The sequence below is a fragment of the Gymnogyps californianus genome, chromosome 1, assembly GCF_018139145.2.
Source record: "Gymnogyps californianus isolate 813 chromosome 1, ASM1813914v2, whole genome shotgun sequence".
In the NCBI taxonomy this organism is placed as follows: Eukaryota; Metazoa; Chordata; class Aves; order Accipitriformes; family Cathartidae; genus Gymnogyps; species Gymnogyps californianus.
The window spans coordinates 201,956,930-201,973,543 of NC_059471.1; the positions used below are offsets into that span (position 1 = coordinate 201,956,930).

Here is a 16,614-nt window from a genome sequence, read left to right on the forward strand (position 1 = left end):
TTAATTTTTTTTACAGTTTAAAGATTATGCAAGAAGGTGTTCACATTTTGTTTTGGGAAAGAAAGGGTTTGGCCTGTTTTTCTAAACTACAAATTTAAATGTGTTTATTCACAAGCCCTACAAATAGTTACGGGACCATTGGATTTATTACACTAAACCCACCATTAACCCAGCTATCGTGCAATGCCCACCTTTTGGGAGAACTTCTGCATTGGCACAGCCTCTTGTTAATTAATGGCTCCAGGCGGTCAGGGAAGAATAGGATGTATGTGACTTTGTTACTAACCCTAAATGTCCAAATGTTTTCTTTTGGGCTGATATACTGCTTATTGACTGCTTATTGAATATGATTGTGTTATAAAAGTCAACGGATTATTAAAGAAGGCACCTACTTTTTCATAAAAATGTTTGAATATTAGAGCACATCTAAGTGATGGTGGCTTGAAATTTCACTCCAGGCAAGTTAAATCAAATGCCAGTTGTAGAAAGGAACTAAGTTTTACCCCAAAATAGCCTGTGATCTAATAGAAAGTAGTTCTAAGTTACAGCTCACCCTGCATTTTTCATCACCAGCACCCTCCATCTGTGCATTACTTGTGTTGCTATGAATTTGGCAACACTTCAGCAGCGAGCTACTGTTTATAAGAAGGGATCCCAGCAGCTAAAAGAAGCCAGTCGTTGGGATTACTCATTACTTGCCTTGTGAGCTGCTCCAGGGAATTTCTTGAAGAACGATGTCAAAATCAGCTTTAGAAAACCAGTAATTTGAGAACTTTGATTGACACATATCAAACGCTCCCAGATTAGCGTTGGTCAAGTTGGTGGGCTTGGAAGAAAGATTCTTTTTGTTGGTACTGAGTGAAGATTTTCCTCTTTTGTGCAAGGAAACAAGAGGATAAAAAAGGCCTTTTTCCTCTCTGCAGGAAGAAATCTGACACATTGGGAACTCAATCACCGAGACACCATGAATGCTTCCAGGAGGTAAGCTGCACATACTGCATTCCCCTCAGGTAGGAATAGGGAAGCAAACTACTGACAGAATATTCCTCTCGTGGTCTTCACATGATGCTGCCGGATGATCATGAACTGTGTTATCTGATTTGCAGTTACACAAGACAGAAGGTAGCCCTTGTCCTGATACAAATGCTAAACGTTTATTTCTAATTCTACAACTACTTTCTGTAAAATATCAGCTGCAGAACTTCTGTTTTATTGATGAATTCCCTTTTGCAGGTTGCACTTCCTAGTCTTTCATTTTTAACAAATCAGTTTTGACAGCTCTCTTCCAAGTGTGCATAAGTGCATAAATATAATTTGTGTTTAAAAGCTCTTTACTCGTAAGCTATATCTGCGGTAACATTTTTGGTAACTCTTACTCTTCTGTGATAATAACAGCAGGAACATGTATAAACCAGAGCTGTAATACATCTAATACTTCTCAGACCCCTTCCTAAGCTACATGAAAATCACAAGCTGATTGATCTCCTTTTGGCATTCCAGGTCAGATGGAATTGTGCACATTCAACATTTTTTTCTCTTTAAAAAAAAAGCAGCAGGCCCACTGGGGCTTAGCAGGCAATTTTCAGTGGAGGTAACAGTAACCGGAGGTCAGTTACCATAGGCCAACACTTCTACTTTCAAACCATTTGGGAAAGGTGGCAAAGCAAAGTAAAACATTACTCCAGAGAATCCTGCAGATGTGCTTTGTGGAGTTACTCCTGATTGGTATCTTTGGCCAATGAATACCTTGACACAGACTGCAGAGGGAGGTCCCCTCTGAAAAGCAGAGACAGAAAGACATTATCAGAGCGGGATGGGAAGCTCATATAGCACATGCTGTGCTTATTCCCATGGAGTAAAGCTTTGGAAACTGGAAATTTTTTTTAAACCCTGCTGCTTTCGTAATATTGCAAAATGAAAGGGCTTGTTTTTTCTCATACAACTGATCTTTATCAACAGTGAAGGGTAAGAGCACTGTGCGTCCTCTAACAAACCCATACCCAGTCTCTCTGCCTGTCAGTGGGAGAGAAATACCAAATGGCTGGTAAATGTTTTGCATTTCCAATTATGGAAATTACTTTATTAGCCCCATACAGTTTGAAGAGCTCTTTCCCAAATCTAGTCAATGATACAATGCACACTCTGGACTTCATTATAAACACTATTGAACTGTTAATAAAAAAGAATAATTTTTAATCTTAATCTTGCTTTTTGTTATGGCAGGATACATTCTCTCCGTGCTCACAGACGGAAAACCAATGGGAACAAAAGTGAGAACTGGCACAGCACCTCTGGGTTCAAGCACCAGCACGGAGATGATCTTGCTACAGTCCATACCCTTTACACAGTGATTGTCATGATCCTTCTAATGGCAATTTGGGGAGCCTGGTCAAGAAAGGATTCATCCTTATAGCAGCAATATGCTTTTTTGGTCAAATATTTAAAGGAATATTTGTGTTGATTATCCATACCCAGGAGGTGCAAAAAAAATGGTCTCAGCATATTACAGTTTACTTGAAACTGCTTAAGCTGTTGCTACTTGTGGAACAGAATCTGTGAAGCAACTTACTAGGCAATGTACAGAACATGACTTTGGGAATAACATATACCTGTTTGCACTGTACACATGTTTATATAACCCTTTGCATGTATATGAAACTTACTTTAAGCACAATATGCTAACAAGGAGAAGAGTTTAACTTATGTTTTTATTGGTCAATGTTTTGCATACCCACCCCGGCTTTCCATTTTTGAACTTAGGTTGTCCAGTCTCTACCTCTGCTAAGATTACCTGTCCCAGTCCCTGGTAAAACATACACTATAAGCAGGCAAATAATCTGCCATGTCACAACAACATAGGGAAAAAAAAAAATCAGTAAACCCAGCTATCCTGCAGGCAAAGGAAGACCTCTGAACAAGTCAAATTCTCATCTCTGTTGCTGAAGAGAGTTTATATGGGACTTGCATCTACATATTTTTAACTTATGGTAATACCTTTGTAAACTCAGGAATAAAACCTTGAAATAAACTGTATTTGTAAGCATCCTTTGTTGCAGAACCAACTGGCTCAGTCTTCAATCTTGTACCAATACATTTAACTCATCTTCAACCACTGCTTGCTTTTCCATAATTCGCGAATACCTCATGGCAGTACCAACCTCTGTGTACACCAGCCCATCCTGGATGGGGGGCATTCCACACTCCCACTTTTTCAGGGAAGTAACTCCACTCAGAAAACCTGCAACCTTTCTGGAAATACAGCCAGTCGGCAGTCTCTGTTAAATGCTTCGTTAATTGTATGGTTGCCTACTTCTGATGAGCTCAGGTTAATGGACTCACAGCTCTGAGGGGCAGTGGCTGTTGGGAACAATAGTCCAAGCCTTTGGAGCTTAGACTCGGCTCAAACCCCAAATTTCAGCACAGCCTAAACTAACAAACAGTATCCTAATAAACAAAGAAGAACTGCAAGACATTTTGAACACTTAGGAACAGACATGTTTGTAATTACATAGTACCTGTAGACAACACAATTCTTGCAAGTATGGTGTACCCCATTTTGGTATCCATCCATAATCAGGAGGGGTATATAAACCAAAACGTTTCTGAGAAGACCTACATGGCATACCTCAAGGAGTGTTTACAAAGCCCAGTGTAGCACCAGAGACACCTGTGTCAGCTCTCAACAGGCGGGTGTGGGTGCTGGAATCAGTGCTCCTGTGTCTGTGCAGCACTCGGCCAGTGTTACCCTGCTTGGGCAAACACCCTTGGTAAGGTACCACCTCATCATGCTTTAAGATGGGAGCAAAGCTTTGATGATGCTCTCTGAAGAACAGCACACAAAGGAATAATAATAAAAAAATAGATGATTAGCACATTAAATACATTGTCATAGGACATAGGGACCCCAGTCATAAACCTTATAGCATGAACTAATATTACAAGTGAAAGCAAAAGGATGGTCCCTCCCCTGTGATGTACCGTTGAAGTACACAAGAAGAGAGAGGGACTTAGACATTGTGACAGCAGCACGAAAAACCCCAGGTGATTGGGGTTGCGTGGTGGGCAACGGCTTCAGCGCGCTGGAAGCTTACCATCATCAAGGCTTTTGCAGGAGAGAGAGAGTTTTGACAACAGGTCAAAGAGTGGTAGTGAATAATGATTTATTTTGAAAATGATGAAGGGAGGTTCCCCTACCTGAAGCAGGCACAGAAGGAGGCCTGAAGCTGCTGCTTTGAAACCACAAGACAAGAGGGTAAGCTTAGGCCATGGGAGACCAATGTGAACTGTGAAGAGCTTTGGAAGTAAAAGCAGACAGGTAAACGCATCTCAGGATGACAGAAGAGAGGAAGCCAGTGAACAGAGCTGGGAAGGGAGGCACACTTAACGGTGAGGGGAATTCACTCCTGGAACTGGTGGCCGACAGCTGACGTGGATTTTTCCTTTGCTTAAGATTTTGTAAATCAGGTTGGCTGTTTGTTCTAACATATGTAGCTTTCAGAAACACACATTTTGCTCATATCAAACACACAGATCAGACATGCACAGGCTTCAGCTCATAAATTGAGCTGCCAGATCAGTGAATCTGCATCGCTTGTGCTGCCATGTTCATCACAGTGGCCTGCAGATGTAGCTGCAGAGCACTCAGGAGTCATCATCCTGATGCAAGGCAGCCTACCCTCTGCTTCTCTTTCCCTGCAGAACCTCCGACTGTCCCTTTCACATCACTGCAAGATTTGCCACGTGCCAAAACGTACACTTCCCCAGCCATGAGATGGGCACGCATCTGATCCTGCACACATGCACCAGCCCGCAGCTGGAGGCTGCTGGCATATCCTGGTGTGCTACTGGACATCCTCCCCAAGGAGAGGATGACTACCTCCGTCATGACAGGGCAGGCACGTTTTCCTTGAGTATATGTCCGCATTCCTGCTGCATGCCCAGCGGTATATCTGTTGCGTGATGGATAGGCCAGCAGTTTGGACATAGATCAGATCTACCTAGGCTGAAAGCTTGGGAGCTGTCTTTAACTCAAAGAGCAATAACGTGCTGGCTTTACCGCATATTACAAAGCTGTCGTAAAAGATGGCTTTGTACAGTCTGTTTCTTGCTTGCCCTTTCTCCCCCCCCCCCCAAACTCATGTATTGCAAAGCATTCAAGCAGGAAAGTGAGTTCTGTGGTGGATGAGGTTTTAGTCATCGCCTTTTAGAAGCACAGGCTGCTGGTTTCGCTCAATTTTTGTCATATACACAACGTTAAAAAGGCAAAAAAAAACCCCCAACAACCACCCCACCTGAAAAAAAAGCTAGAACAACTGACCACACATCATACTTTTGGATTTAGTTGTTAAATTTATAAATCCTGCAGGTATAATCCTGCCTCTGAAGCACTGGAGATCCAAATAAGGTATTGAAAATGCTTCAGCTTCCTCTCTTTCACCTTGTGATAGAGGAGACAAGGTATGAAAGTTCAAAGGAGACAGAAGCAGCACATTAAATGTTTTGAAAAACCTGTCTTTTTTTTCCTTAAACTTTTGCTTTGCTGGAAAACAGCGGTGGTTGATCTAACAGTAACATTATAGGTCCAAATTTACTAATTTTTAATGTGTTCAGAAAGACAAGTGTAACTTTGCAGGGTCAACAAAATCTACATTTATTACCAGTTTTTGTAAATAGTTTAACTAGGACTAGGGGAAAATTGTGGTCTTGCAGGGCAATAGCATAGTCTTCACTGCCAACAGACCCAAATCATCTGCCTGACTGAATGATGCTACGGAGGCTTCAGCTCCCAAAATCATTTCCACTAAATCCACCCATGAAAATAGCTCATTCGGGTCTCACGGTAAATCACAATTTCGTAATTTAACTCATGTCAACAGTAACAAACTATTTACTGTTTCTACAACAATGAAATAGACTGACAAGAATTAGAAACTGGGAATCCAAGTTTGGAACTTGTATATCAATTGTTACACAGTGATCTTTTTATTAATATTTCTCCTATATTAAACAGACCAGACTGATCTTTTACACATGTTCAAAAAAGGCTGTGGTTTAAGCATACCTGTCTGCTGTTATTTTAAGCTACCAAAAACAATGTCAGCAGTTCAGCCAGCAAATCTGATGATATACTCCATGTACCAACTGGACTGTCAGAAAAGGAAAACAAGTCTTTCGTTTTCCATGGTCATTCTAACAAGCTGATGTTACGCACATTTTATTTCAAGAGTCAAGCCCTTCCAAGCTCCATTTTTTACTACTGCCTCACATTTCCCTTTAGAGAGGATGATACATTCTGTAAAACCATCTTTAAATCAAGAAATCAGCACAGCCGTTTCCCCTGAATCATTTCTTTTGATAAACCTTGTAATTCCCTTGGTAAGTATTTTGCCATTGATTTGGTTGGTAAGAAAAGGATGGTATTTGTACTACTGTGTTTTAATTGAGGGAAGAATTAACCAAAATCAAAATGCAAAACAGAAGCTAGGGATTTCCATATTAAATACAGAAACACAGACAATACTAGGTCTATATGTCAGTTTGCTGGTCTGTTTACTGTACTAGATAACATTTCAACTCTAACTCAGACTTGCCTCTCCCCCAAAATACGTTTTCCCAAACACTACACGTAAGAATCTGGGGCATACTCTTCCAAATATCTTGTAAGTACACAAATCATAATACCTCAGAGAACATTAGGGAAAAAAAACAAAAATGCAGACAGATATACAGTTTTATACATGTCCCAGAAAAACAATACAGCATAACAATAACAAACAGTCTGGATTTCTACCTAATTAGGACAGTAATTTTTCTTAAACAGGAAGCCTGCATGTGTGATACTCACGCAGGGCTGTTGGACCTGGTAACTATTGGAAATCAATATTCTTTTTAGTTCCCTTTCATGGCCTTTCCTAACACTGGTTCAACAAAACGAGTTCAGTGATCCTTTCAGAATGCTATGTAAGTTGTATCGACAATTTAAGTTAATAAATCTATGGTGCAAATTTCTCTGTGAATTCTGCATCTGGAACCAGGCCCTAGAAGTCAGCATCACCATGCATAATTTAGTCTTATAAAGCAAAAGCACCTCTCATTATCCTTTAACGCCAACACTAACGTACCACAGCAACACACCAGTACCTCAGCAGTACGCTGCATCTGATGACATCAGATTGCCAGCTGCTACCACCACCACAGCATCATCCATACCGACCTCATTCACTGTTCCACACATCGCCCATGCCCCTGCTCCACACTGCCCCCACCACGGGCTGCCATGGTGCCCCTCCCACCCCTTTCTGTTCCCAAAGGGTGGGCAGTGATGCTATCCCATTAGCAGAAAGAGGGAGGTGCTGCTGATAGTTTACGGAAACTTTCCTTTTTCTAGTCCATCAGCAACACTTCGTGCCATAGAGACGCCTTTTCCGGCAGTAGTATCATTAAAAGGGTGTCATCCATCAGAGGTGCCAAAACAAAACACATCAGGGGAAGGTTAATAAAAATGATTTACGATGTTTGAATCCTATCTGGGACTAGCAAAACATTTGATGAAAGAGAAAAGTAAGTACAGATTTCCAAGCTTCTGTTTATGATCAACTTAAGGTACTGGCAAAAGTGATTTTTTTCTCTTATTAAGAAAATGGACAGAAATGCCAATGGCAAATTCTGCTTTGCACTGCAGAACTGCTCTCTGTGCTCAGAACACAGCTCAGATTACTCCCATATCCAAGCTTGCTCTTTTACGGTTAAAGCTCAGATGTCATCAAACTACTCAGTACTACACCACTTTCTCTGAAATGCAGGATGAATTGCAATGAAGTGTTTTTACGTCTTAAAAAGCCCCTTTTTCCTTTAAAAAACAATTTATTTCCACATTTTCATAAAACATCTTTTGTTGACATTCTGCAAACAATACTATCCAATAAAGTGCCGATTTTTTCTTCCTGCGGAGTGACTTTGTACATCTGCAGAAAAAAAGAACAAGAAAAACATAAAAGCTGTATAAGGAAGAAAAAAAATTCATCACATACCTTCTAAAAATATGTACACAAGAAAAGATTTCCCCCTCTCCCCCACTTTTTACATTGGAAATTCCTATCTTGTCGTGACTGCAAGACAAAATTGGGACTGAGGAACCAAGCAAATTCTGAAACTGCAAGACCTAAAGGAAAGCTAGGAAACTGAATGAGAGCAGCACTTTTAGCTCCAAATGTTATATGCTATGATTTGTCCAATTTTATTCATATGTCTCCCATCATTACTTTGCCGGACACAATCAAGATGATTTAAGTTACTTGAATTTTATCAAGTGAAATACATATGCTTCAAGATACCTACCTAGCATATGGTAATCTGTTAAGAGCACACATGCCCTAACACAGCTCCTAGCAGCTAATCAACACATTTTTATTTTAGCTGCCCATGCTGGGACTATTTCGTGCTTAAGATTATGAAACTGTTCAGGACTGAAAATTTATTTTTAATTAAATGGATATTTGCCTGAGAAAACAAGAAGCAAAAGTGCCTGAATGGTAGGCAGCAATCTGGAATTTATTTTTATGTTCCAACTTCCTGACAACGTTAAGAATTTGAAGACTTAAAATTTGTGATGTCAGGGTGTGACAACCAGAACTTTTTTCCAAGTAAAAAAATTATAAGAAAGAAATAATCAAGGTTCACTTAAAACAAGGTTCCAGCTGTGCTAAAGAAATACAGACCCTAAGTTAATTATGTCCATTGCTATTTGATCAGACAACTAAATAAACTATCCCTTTTCTCTACGCCAGTCATCTCTTTTGGCTACATACCTTTTTAATTTTGGCAGTGTCTGTTAGCTGGGGAAGTTCATCTAGAGAAACCTGCTGGCCTTCTACCTGAGATGCTGTATCTTCCAGATTTACAGTTTTTCTCTGTCCACAACCAGAACTATGAGCACTGCTGTGTCACTGTCTGAAATACCAAACTTTTTAAATGCATCTGAAATCTAAGAAAAGATGAAAAAATATCAAAATGTTATGAGTCACTTTCTCACTACACATAAGCAACTTTTTCAGTTACTGGGTCAAATAAACCAAGAGTATAAATTGACACACGTTTTACATTAGTGGAATTCTGACAAGCTACAAGAGATAACAGCGTATTAGTGTTATTAAAAGTAACAGTAACCTCTATTAGTGGCCAGGTAAACAGTTAAGTGAATACATATGTTTAGTTTGGCTGCATGGATCTTAGCAAGCTTCTCTGGCAAAAAAGACATTTGGTCAGTAAATCTTACATTGTTGTTTGGTGAAAGGCTGAAAATAATTTCTGCATAGAGAGATCTGGTCTTCATTCTACCTATCTTGTGTAGATGAACTGCTTTGTTGGCCGCCACAAGAATCTGAAAAGGATCTATGATCTGTAAAACACAACAGAAGTTGTTAAACAGAAATCTAACACACTATTTTGAACTCTGAAAAAATCCTGACCACTTAATTTTGATAGCCTAAGTCTGCAATTGTAGAAGTGAGCAAAACAGTATTCTGCTAGTTATTTTAGCAATTCTTGCTCTTCCAAAGTCAGTGTGATTATTTTCTGCATGGGGTAATACTTGACATAAAAATAAGGATTATACTCTCTCAATCAGGTTACTGAAATCTTTTGAAAAAAAAAATCACATTAATAAATCTTCTGTCAGTAAACTGCCAGATTAGATTCTTTTTGTTTCCCTTCCCTAACTACTGCTTTGCTAATTCTAACAAAAAAGACTAGACTCAGAAACTAGTTATGGGTTTAAATGAGAACAAAGGCTCCAAATAGTAGATTCGTGACAGCATTAAGCAATTAGTACTACATTTTACAGATGGAAGTAGCTTTAAATAGCTCCACCAAGTAGGATGTGAAGTGAATCAAATGACAATTGTTTTGGCCAATCCTGCCAAGGCTCGCTCTTTTAACACAGACGAACCCTTACACTGTACGACACTGTAATGAAATCAAAGGAGGGGCATTTGCGCAGAGGAAGCGAAGTACGTGTATAGCAACTCGTGTGACAGCGATTACAAGCACAGGTCGTTTTTCACAGTTCCCACAGAGGCGGATTTCCACACTGCCTTCAAAACTGTAACGCAGTACAAACAGGACGACACAAGCATTCACTCACCATTGCAGGGTTTATTAAGGCTCCTTCAATGGATCCTTCCATGGCTTTTTTCCTTAGAGCAGCGGCATTTTTCACGTGGTTGAAGAGGAGGAGAGTCACGCTGCAGTCAGGGAACAGCTCCAGCTGATGCGTTACAGCCATCTCGCACCGATGGCGCAGACCGGCCCCGGGAGCGCTCAGCAGCACCAGCCCTACAGCGTCTGCCACAGTAACCATTACACAAACACTCACCCACTCGTCTCGTATAAAACGCAAGTTTAATAACACGCAACCATTCATACATGGTTTTCAACGCTTCCTAGAGAGGAAACTCCACGCGTGCGGGCTCCACGGCCGGAGGCAGGCCGCACCTCCCGCCCGCCGCCCGCCGCTCTCCTCACCCCTTCCCGCCCAGCAGCGGCGGCGCCGACGGGAGCCTGGCTCCTCCCGCCCGCCCGGCCCGGCCCGGCCGCCGCCGTACCCCCCCAGGCCCTCACCGCCGCCCGGCAAGGCCCTCCGCCACGGCCCCGCGCCGCCAGGCCCCTCCTCCCCGCGCCCAGCCCTTCCCGGAAGGGCGGCCCGTTCCACGGCCGGCGCGGTGGCGGCGGCAGCGCATGGAGAGGTCCGGGCTCTACGGCTTCTCCGCCGCCATGAGCGGCTCCTTCCTGCTGTCGTGCCTGCTCTTCGCGGCGATCAACCGCCGCCAGCGCGGGCCCTACATGGACGAGGTCTTCCACGTCCCCCAGGCGCAGGCCTACTGCCACGGCCGCTTCCTCCAGGTGCTGGCGCGGGAGCCGTCCCGGCCCGCGTTTTCCAGTCAGGATCGATGATTTCTGTAAACATACCGTGGGCACTTTGAAAAGGGAATCATTTGTGGTCATCGCTGTCCAAAACGCTGGTTTCTGCTTGTTACTTGGTGGTGCAGTAATGCGTCAGGCAGGATACAAATTGTTCAAAAATTTCAGTCTAATAATGCCAGAAATTCGCTAAACATCCAAGCTAACAAAGCGGAGCGTGGGTGGGGATGGTATATCGTAACCCATCGTGCGCCTCTGGTCCCTTTTTTGTGTGGTAGCAGCTCCATGACCCTGTTTTGTCTCTCCACTTTCCAGTGGGACCCCATGATCACCACGCTGCCGGGCTTGTACCTGGTCTCGGTGGGAGTAGTGAAGCCTGCGGCATGGATCTTCGGGTGGACGGAAAGCGTGGTGTGCTCTGCGGGAATGCTCAGGTTTATTAACCTCCTTTTCAGTGCTGGGAACTTCTATTTACTGTATTTACTTCTGTTCAAGATCCATCAGAAGAATAAGGTACGGTCAAAGTAGAATAATTTTATGCGCTCGTACAGGCGATTTTGATGGCTCTGTGTATGTTCACTTCTCCATGTATGTCAGCTGTCCTCAGTTTTATATAACGGCAAGTGCTACTACCATTTTGGACAAGGAGGCGCATTCCTTTTCTCTAAAAAAAAAAATACCTTTTTTCTCTCTCAGGGTGCAATCCTCTAAAAATTTACTCTTGTGCATAACTAAAAGTAGTCCCATTGAAATAAAAGTTACTATGCCTATAGACTTACTGTCCAAAGGTCTGAATGCTCATGTAGTTGGAATTGCTTAAGACTCTCCACAAAACTTCAACCAGTGAATCCTGAGTGAAGCCCTGTGAGCTGCGTTTAAACTAAAATGTGTTCTTTAGAAAGATACCAGGTTTGATGTCAATATTTAGAACTGGAGAATAATTCAAGTTGGAAAGAATTGGAGAATGATTCAGGTTGGAAGGGACCTTAGGAGGTCCACCCTCCAGCTCAAAGCAGGCCAGCCCTGAGATCAGACCACGTTGCTCAGGGTTGGGGCCTGGAAGACTCCAAGAATGAAGAGTGAGTGCACAGCCTCTCTGGGTAACCTGCTCCATGCCTGACTAGCCTTACAGTGAAGAAGGTTTTTCTTACATCCAGTCTGAACCTCTCATTTCAGTTTATGACTGTTGTCTCTTGTCCTCCCACCATGTACCACTTCGAGGAGCCTGGCTCCCTTTACCTGTTGACATCCTCACAGGTATTGGTAGGCTGCTGTTCAGTCCCCCCAAGCCATCTATTTTCTAGGCTGAACAAGGCCAGCTCCCTCAGCCTCTATTCTCAGGGCAGGTGCTTCAGCCCGCAACTGTCTTGGTAGCCCTCTGCCATTGCGCCAGTTTACTAGTGCCTTTTTTATATCACAGGGCACAAAATTGGATGTGGTACTCTAGGTGCAGCCTAACAAATAGAGTAAAGAGGGATAATAATTTCCCTTGATCTGCTGCTATGCTCTTGTTAATGCAGCCCAGGAGGCTGTTGCTGTTCCTTAGTGCCAGGGCATGCTGTCGGCTCATGTTCACTCGCTATCTGCCAAGACCCCCAGGTCCCCTTCCATAGGGCAGCAGCTCCTCAGCTACTCTGTGCCCAGCCTGTATCATTGCGGGGATTTCTTCCTTTCCAGGTGCAGGCATTTGCATTTGTCCTTATTGAATTTCATAATATTTCTGTTGCCCCATTGCTCCAGCCTGTCTAGGTCACTCTGCATGGCAACTCTGCTCTTCAGCATGTTGCCTGGTCCCCCCAGTTTAGTATCATCTGCAGACTTGATGAGAGTATACTCTCGCTGCCTTCAAGTCATCGATAAAGATGTTAAACGGGACAGGTCCCAGTATAGATCCCTGTGATACTCTGGTTGTTACACTCACCTTTGGATGGAGTGTGACCAGTTAACCATCCAGCCAGTTTTTACCTGTCTAGCTGTCCACCCATCCAGACCATAACAGTTCAGCTTGGATACAAGAATATTGTATGTTTAAAGTGGCGGAGCATCCGCCACTGTAGTAGGTTAATTGTTCCAGTGGTTAATGGCCTATTCAAAATCTTTCACCTTAGTGAAGTTCTTTAGTTTCACTTTTAACCATAAGAACATTTTTTCCTGTTCCCCGATAACTGAAGGATTCCTTTACTATAAAGAAAATTTCTTCTGACCTATTTTCTAACGGGAGACTCTTCATGTTTAAGCACATGATAACACTATACGGAATTGGGTAAAATTCAATAAATTGTCTCCACTTCTGGAACACTTAATTTTATGCTTGGAGGTGGAAATAAAAATGTAAGAAAACGAAAGGTTTCATGACAGTAGTCTAAACATTAGAAAATGTAGTTGTATTGTTGGCACTTCTTTGAACTCAGCGTTTTCTCTGTTCCTCTTTTCTGTAAGGTGGTGACTGGCTGTTTCACCCCGTGCTACATCATTCAGAAACATCATTCATGCAACATTTTTTAATGTTGTGAGTTGTGTCGCATCATGTAGTGAGTGGGATAATTGGGAGGAGTTTTTAACTTCATGGTCTCCTACCTTCTTTAAAGTTTCTTCTCTAACTCATGAATTATGCTGAAGATAAACAATAAAAGCTGCACCAAAGATTAGAAACTTGGAACTGGCCACTCTGTTGACTGGCTTCAAAAGAGGCAGTAGTATAAGCATAGAATGATGTGTTCTGCTGTCTCACAAATAAACAGAATGTGATGATGAGATTGCAGGGGCATAAAACATTGAATTTTTTTTTTCTTTCTTTTGCCCATTAGTGCAGCTCTTTTATCCTAGGTATGGGAGCAATTATACTCCCACAATGATTTTAATGCCACAAATATGTGAACGCCTGACATACGAAAAAAGTTGGTGTATTTTCGTTGCCATATTTTTAACTCACCTGCAATAATGTTCCATACTTTCATTTGTCTTTTAACATTGTATAATCCGGCACTCCATATTAACATAGCAGGAGGTTAACAAAAATACAGCGTGCGTGTTTGTGCAGTAATGGAACCAAAGAGCATAAGAGATGTTATATTGTGTTAATGGGATTCTCAAGAATGATACTCTTTATTTGTTTTTTTTAATTTTATTTTTATTGGACATTGCTAACCACATTTTTCTGCTTCTTCTCTAGGCTGTGTCTGGTTTCCAGAGAATCTTGTCTACATTAACTCTTGCAATGTTTCCCACCCTTTATTTTTTTACCTTCCTTTATTATACAGACCCAGGATCAGTATTTTTTACTCTCTTTGCCTATTTAATGTGCCTTTATGGTAACCATAAAACTTCAGCTCTCCTTGGATTTTGTGGCTTCATGTTTCGTCAGACGAATATTGTGTGGACAGTTTTTTGTGCTGGAAATGTTGTTGCAGAGAAGCTAAATGAAGCCTGGAAGACAGAGTTACAGAAAAAGAAAGATGAAAAGATTTCTTCCAGGAAAGGATCATTTTCAGATTTGATCAGAATATTGCAGTTTCTTATTGACTATCTCATATTGCCTAAAAACTTAGTTACACTTACTGCTTTAACTTGGCCATACATCATATTAGTAACTGTGTTCTTTGTTTTTGTCTTCATCAATGGTGGAATAGTTGTTGGTGACAGAAGTAGCCACGAAGCCTGTTTGCACTTTCCTCAGCTGTTCTATTTTCTGTCCTTTACTGTCATTTTTTCATTCCCTCATTTATTGACCCCTACTAAAATTAGGAAATTCCTTTTGTCGTTACGAAAGCACCCTGTGCAGTACAGCTTAATCACCATCATCTCTTTATTCCTGATCTGGAAATTTACCTATGTTCATAAGTATTTACTAGCAGATAACAGACATTATACATTCTATGTCTGGAGAAAAGTCTTCCAAAGACATGAGCTTGTAAAATATATATTAGTTCTAGTGTATATATTTGCTGGCTGGAGTTTCGCTGATACACTAAAATCAAAATCAATATTCTGGATCTTGATGTATTTTGTGTGTTTATTAGCAGTCACAGTTCCTCAAAAATTGCTAGAATTTCGTTACTTTATTTTGCCATTCTTAATATATAGGCTCAATATTCCGTTTCCATCTCTATACAGACAACTTCTGGAGCTGGCTTTTTATATTGTTGTGAATGCAGTAACTTTTTATCTTTTTCTAAACAGAACATTCCAATGGCCAAATAGTGACGAAATCCAGAGGTTTATGTGGTGACTTTTTCTTTTTGTTTTGATACTTTGATACCCTTAGGAAAACTCAGTTCTGTTTCAGGACTGTGGGCTTTGGAATGAAGCAATATGTTTTGCATTATGTAAGGACTTTTTTCCCCAGTTGGAATTGGGGAGGTAAGCTGTTTGCTTATTTCTTGGAACTGAATGTGAGATCTGATTTGTTGTAATGTGAAGATATTCCATATATTGAATTTATGAGCTCCTGGAATTAACAAATTCAATATGAGGGGAAATTTGAGAACACCTTTCTGTAATTAATGTGAAATAAGGGAGATGTTTACAGTAATTTTTCATTATAATAAAATATTATGTAATATGCCCTTGAAGGTATGACAGTTTATGTTTCAGAGGTTTCTGTTTAAAACAAAGTATTTAAGTGTTTAACCTTTTTGTTACCTCCGGGTGCATATTTCGTCCTTGGATCAGGCCGCTTCCATCTAGGTTTGCTAGCGGTCAAGGTATGAACCACTGCTGAAGTATAATGTTTTCAAAACCTCCTACATCCCACTGAATTGTCATGATTTTTTTGTCAATAAATGCTTACATTAGTTTTGCAAACAGAATGTAGGCTCTTAAATCATTACAGCATTTTGAAAATTTTATTTCAAACTGATATTTAGAACATACAGTGGGGGCTACGTGCATGTACCTTCTTTGGAGGAATAAATGTTATTGTACAATAAAAGATAAATTGCAGTTGATAATGTGACCTATTAGAAAGGGAGTAATTTATGTATGTCAGACTGAAACATGTTGTTACGCAGTGGAATGCAGTCTAATGAATACCCTTTTAAATAATCAGGCTTTTATGTCCTGAGTTCTGTGTTCACAGGTTTGTATTGAAGTAGGATGTGAGTGCACTCCCAAGTTGAACTGAGTGTTTCTAAGTTCTTTGACATGTAATCTTAAAGAAATACTAATGGCATTACTGAATTGTTCTTTTAAATGTTTTTCATATATATACAAATCTAATGGAACTAGGGAATATGTATTTTGTTTTACAAAGGTAAAATACAATGTGTGTATATATTTTTTTTTTTTTAAAAAGCACCTAGTGCATTATCATCAGAATAAAAGAAGGCTGTAATGGTTCCTGTCAGTAAATGACTTTAATTAGACTCAAAAATATTTGATAGCTTAAAGTTAACTATTAAGCAGTTTTATAAATATAACTAAATTATGTGGCAGGGGGAGATCCAAAACTTACATACTGTGTAGCAGCTTTCAGTTCTTTCTTATTCTGTAAGGAGAATACTGCAACCAAATCTATGCAAACATACCATATTATTGTCACTCCAGTCACTCTGAAATAGAATTGTTTGTCAAAAGGTCAGTACTGTGGAGTTATTACTCACATCAGTACTGTTTTGGTTTTTTTTTCTTTTACAGTATGCAGATCAATGTCCTGGCTCTGATCCCTTCCCTGTACTAACACTACGAAGAGCGTGGTTA

The 16,614-nt window shown here is 40.8% G+C and overlaps 2 protein-coding genes across 2 annotated transcripts; one reads left to right on the forward strand and one right to left on the reverse strand.

Moving 5' to 3' along the window:
- Positions 1–6,712: 6,712 nt before the first annotated feature.
- On the reverse strand, positions 6,713–10,441 carry TPRKB (TP53RK binding protein). The gene is given in 5 exon segments (XM_050899739.1): positions 6,713–7,964; positions 8,808–8,902; positions 8,905–8,983; positions 9,275–9,397; positions 10,142–10,441. Coding segments are annotated over 5 exon segments (663 nt in total). The 5' UTR covers positions 10,421–10,441; the 3' UTR covers positions 6,713–7,877.
- Positions 10,442–10,734: 293 nt separating this feature from the next.
- Positions 10,735–15,478, forward strand: ALG10 (ALG10 alpha-1,2-glucosyltransferase). The gene is made up of 3 exons (XM_050906806.1): positions 10,735–10,899; positions 11,233–11,430; positions 14,090–15,478. The coding sequence occupies exons 1-3, from the start codon at positions 10,735–10,737 to the stop codon at positions 15,143–15,145; spliced, it is 1,419 nt and encodes a 472-aa protein (XP_050762763.1). The 3' UTR covers positions 15,146–15,478.
- Positions 15,479–16,614: the final 1,136 nt, after the last annotated feature.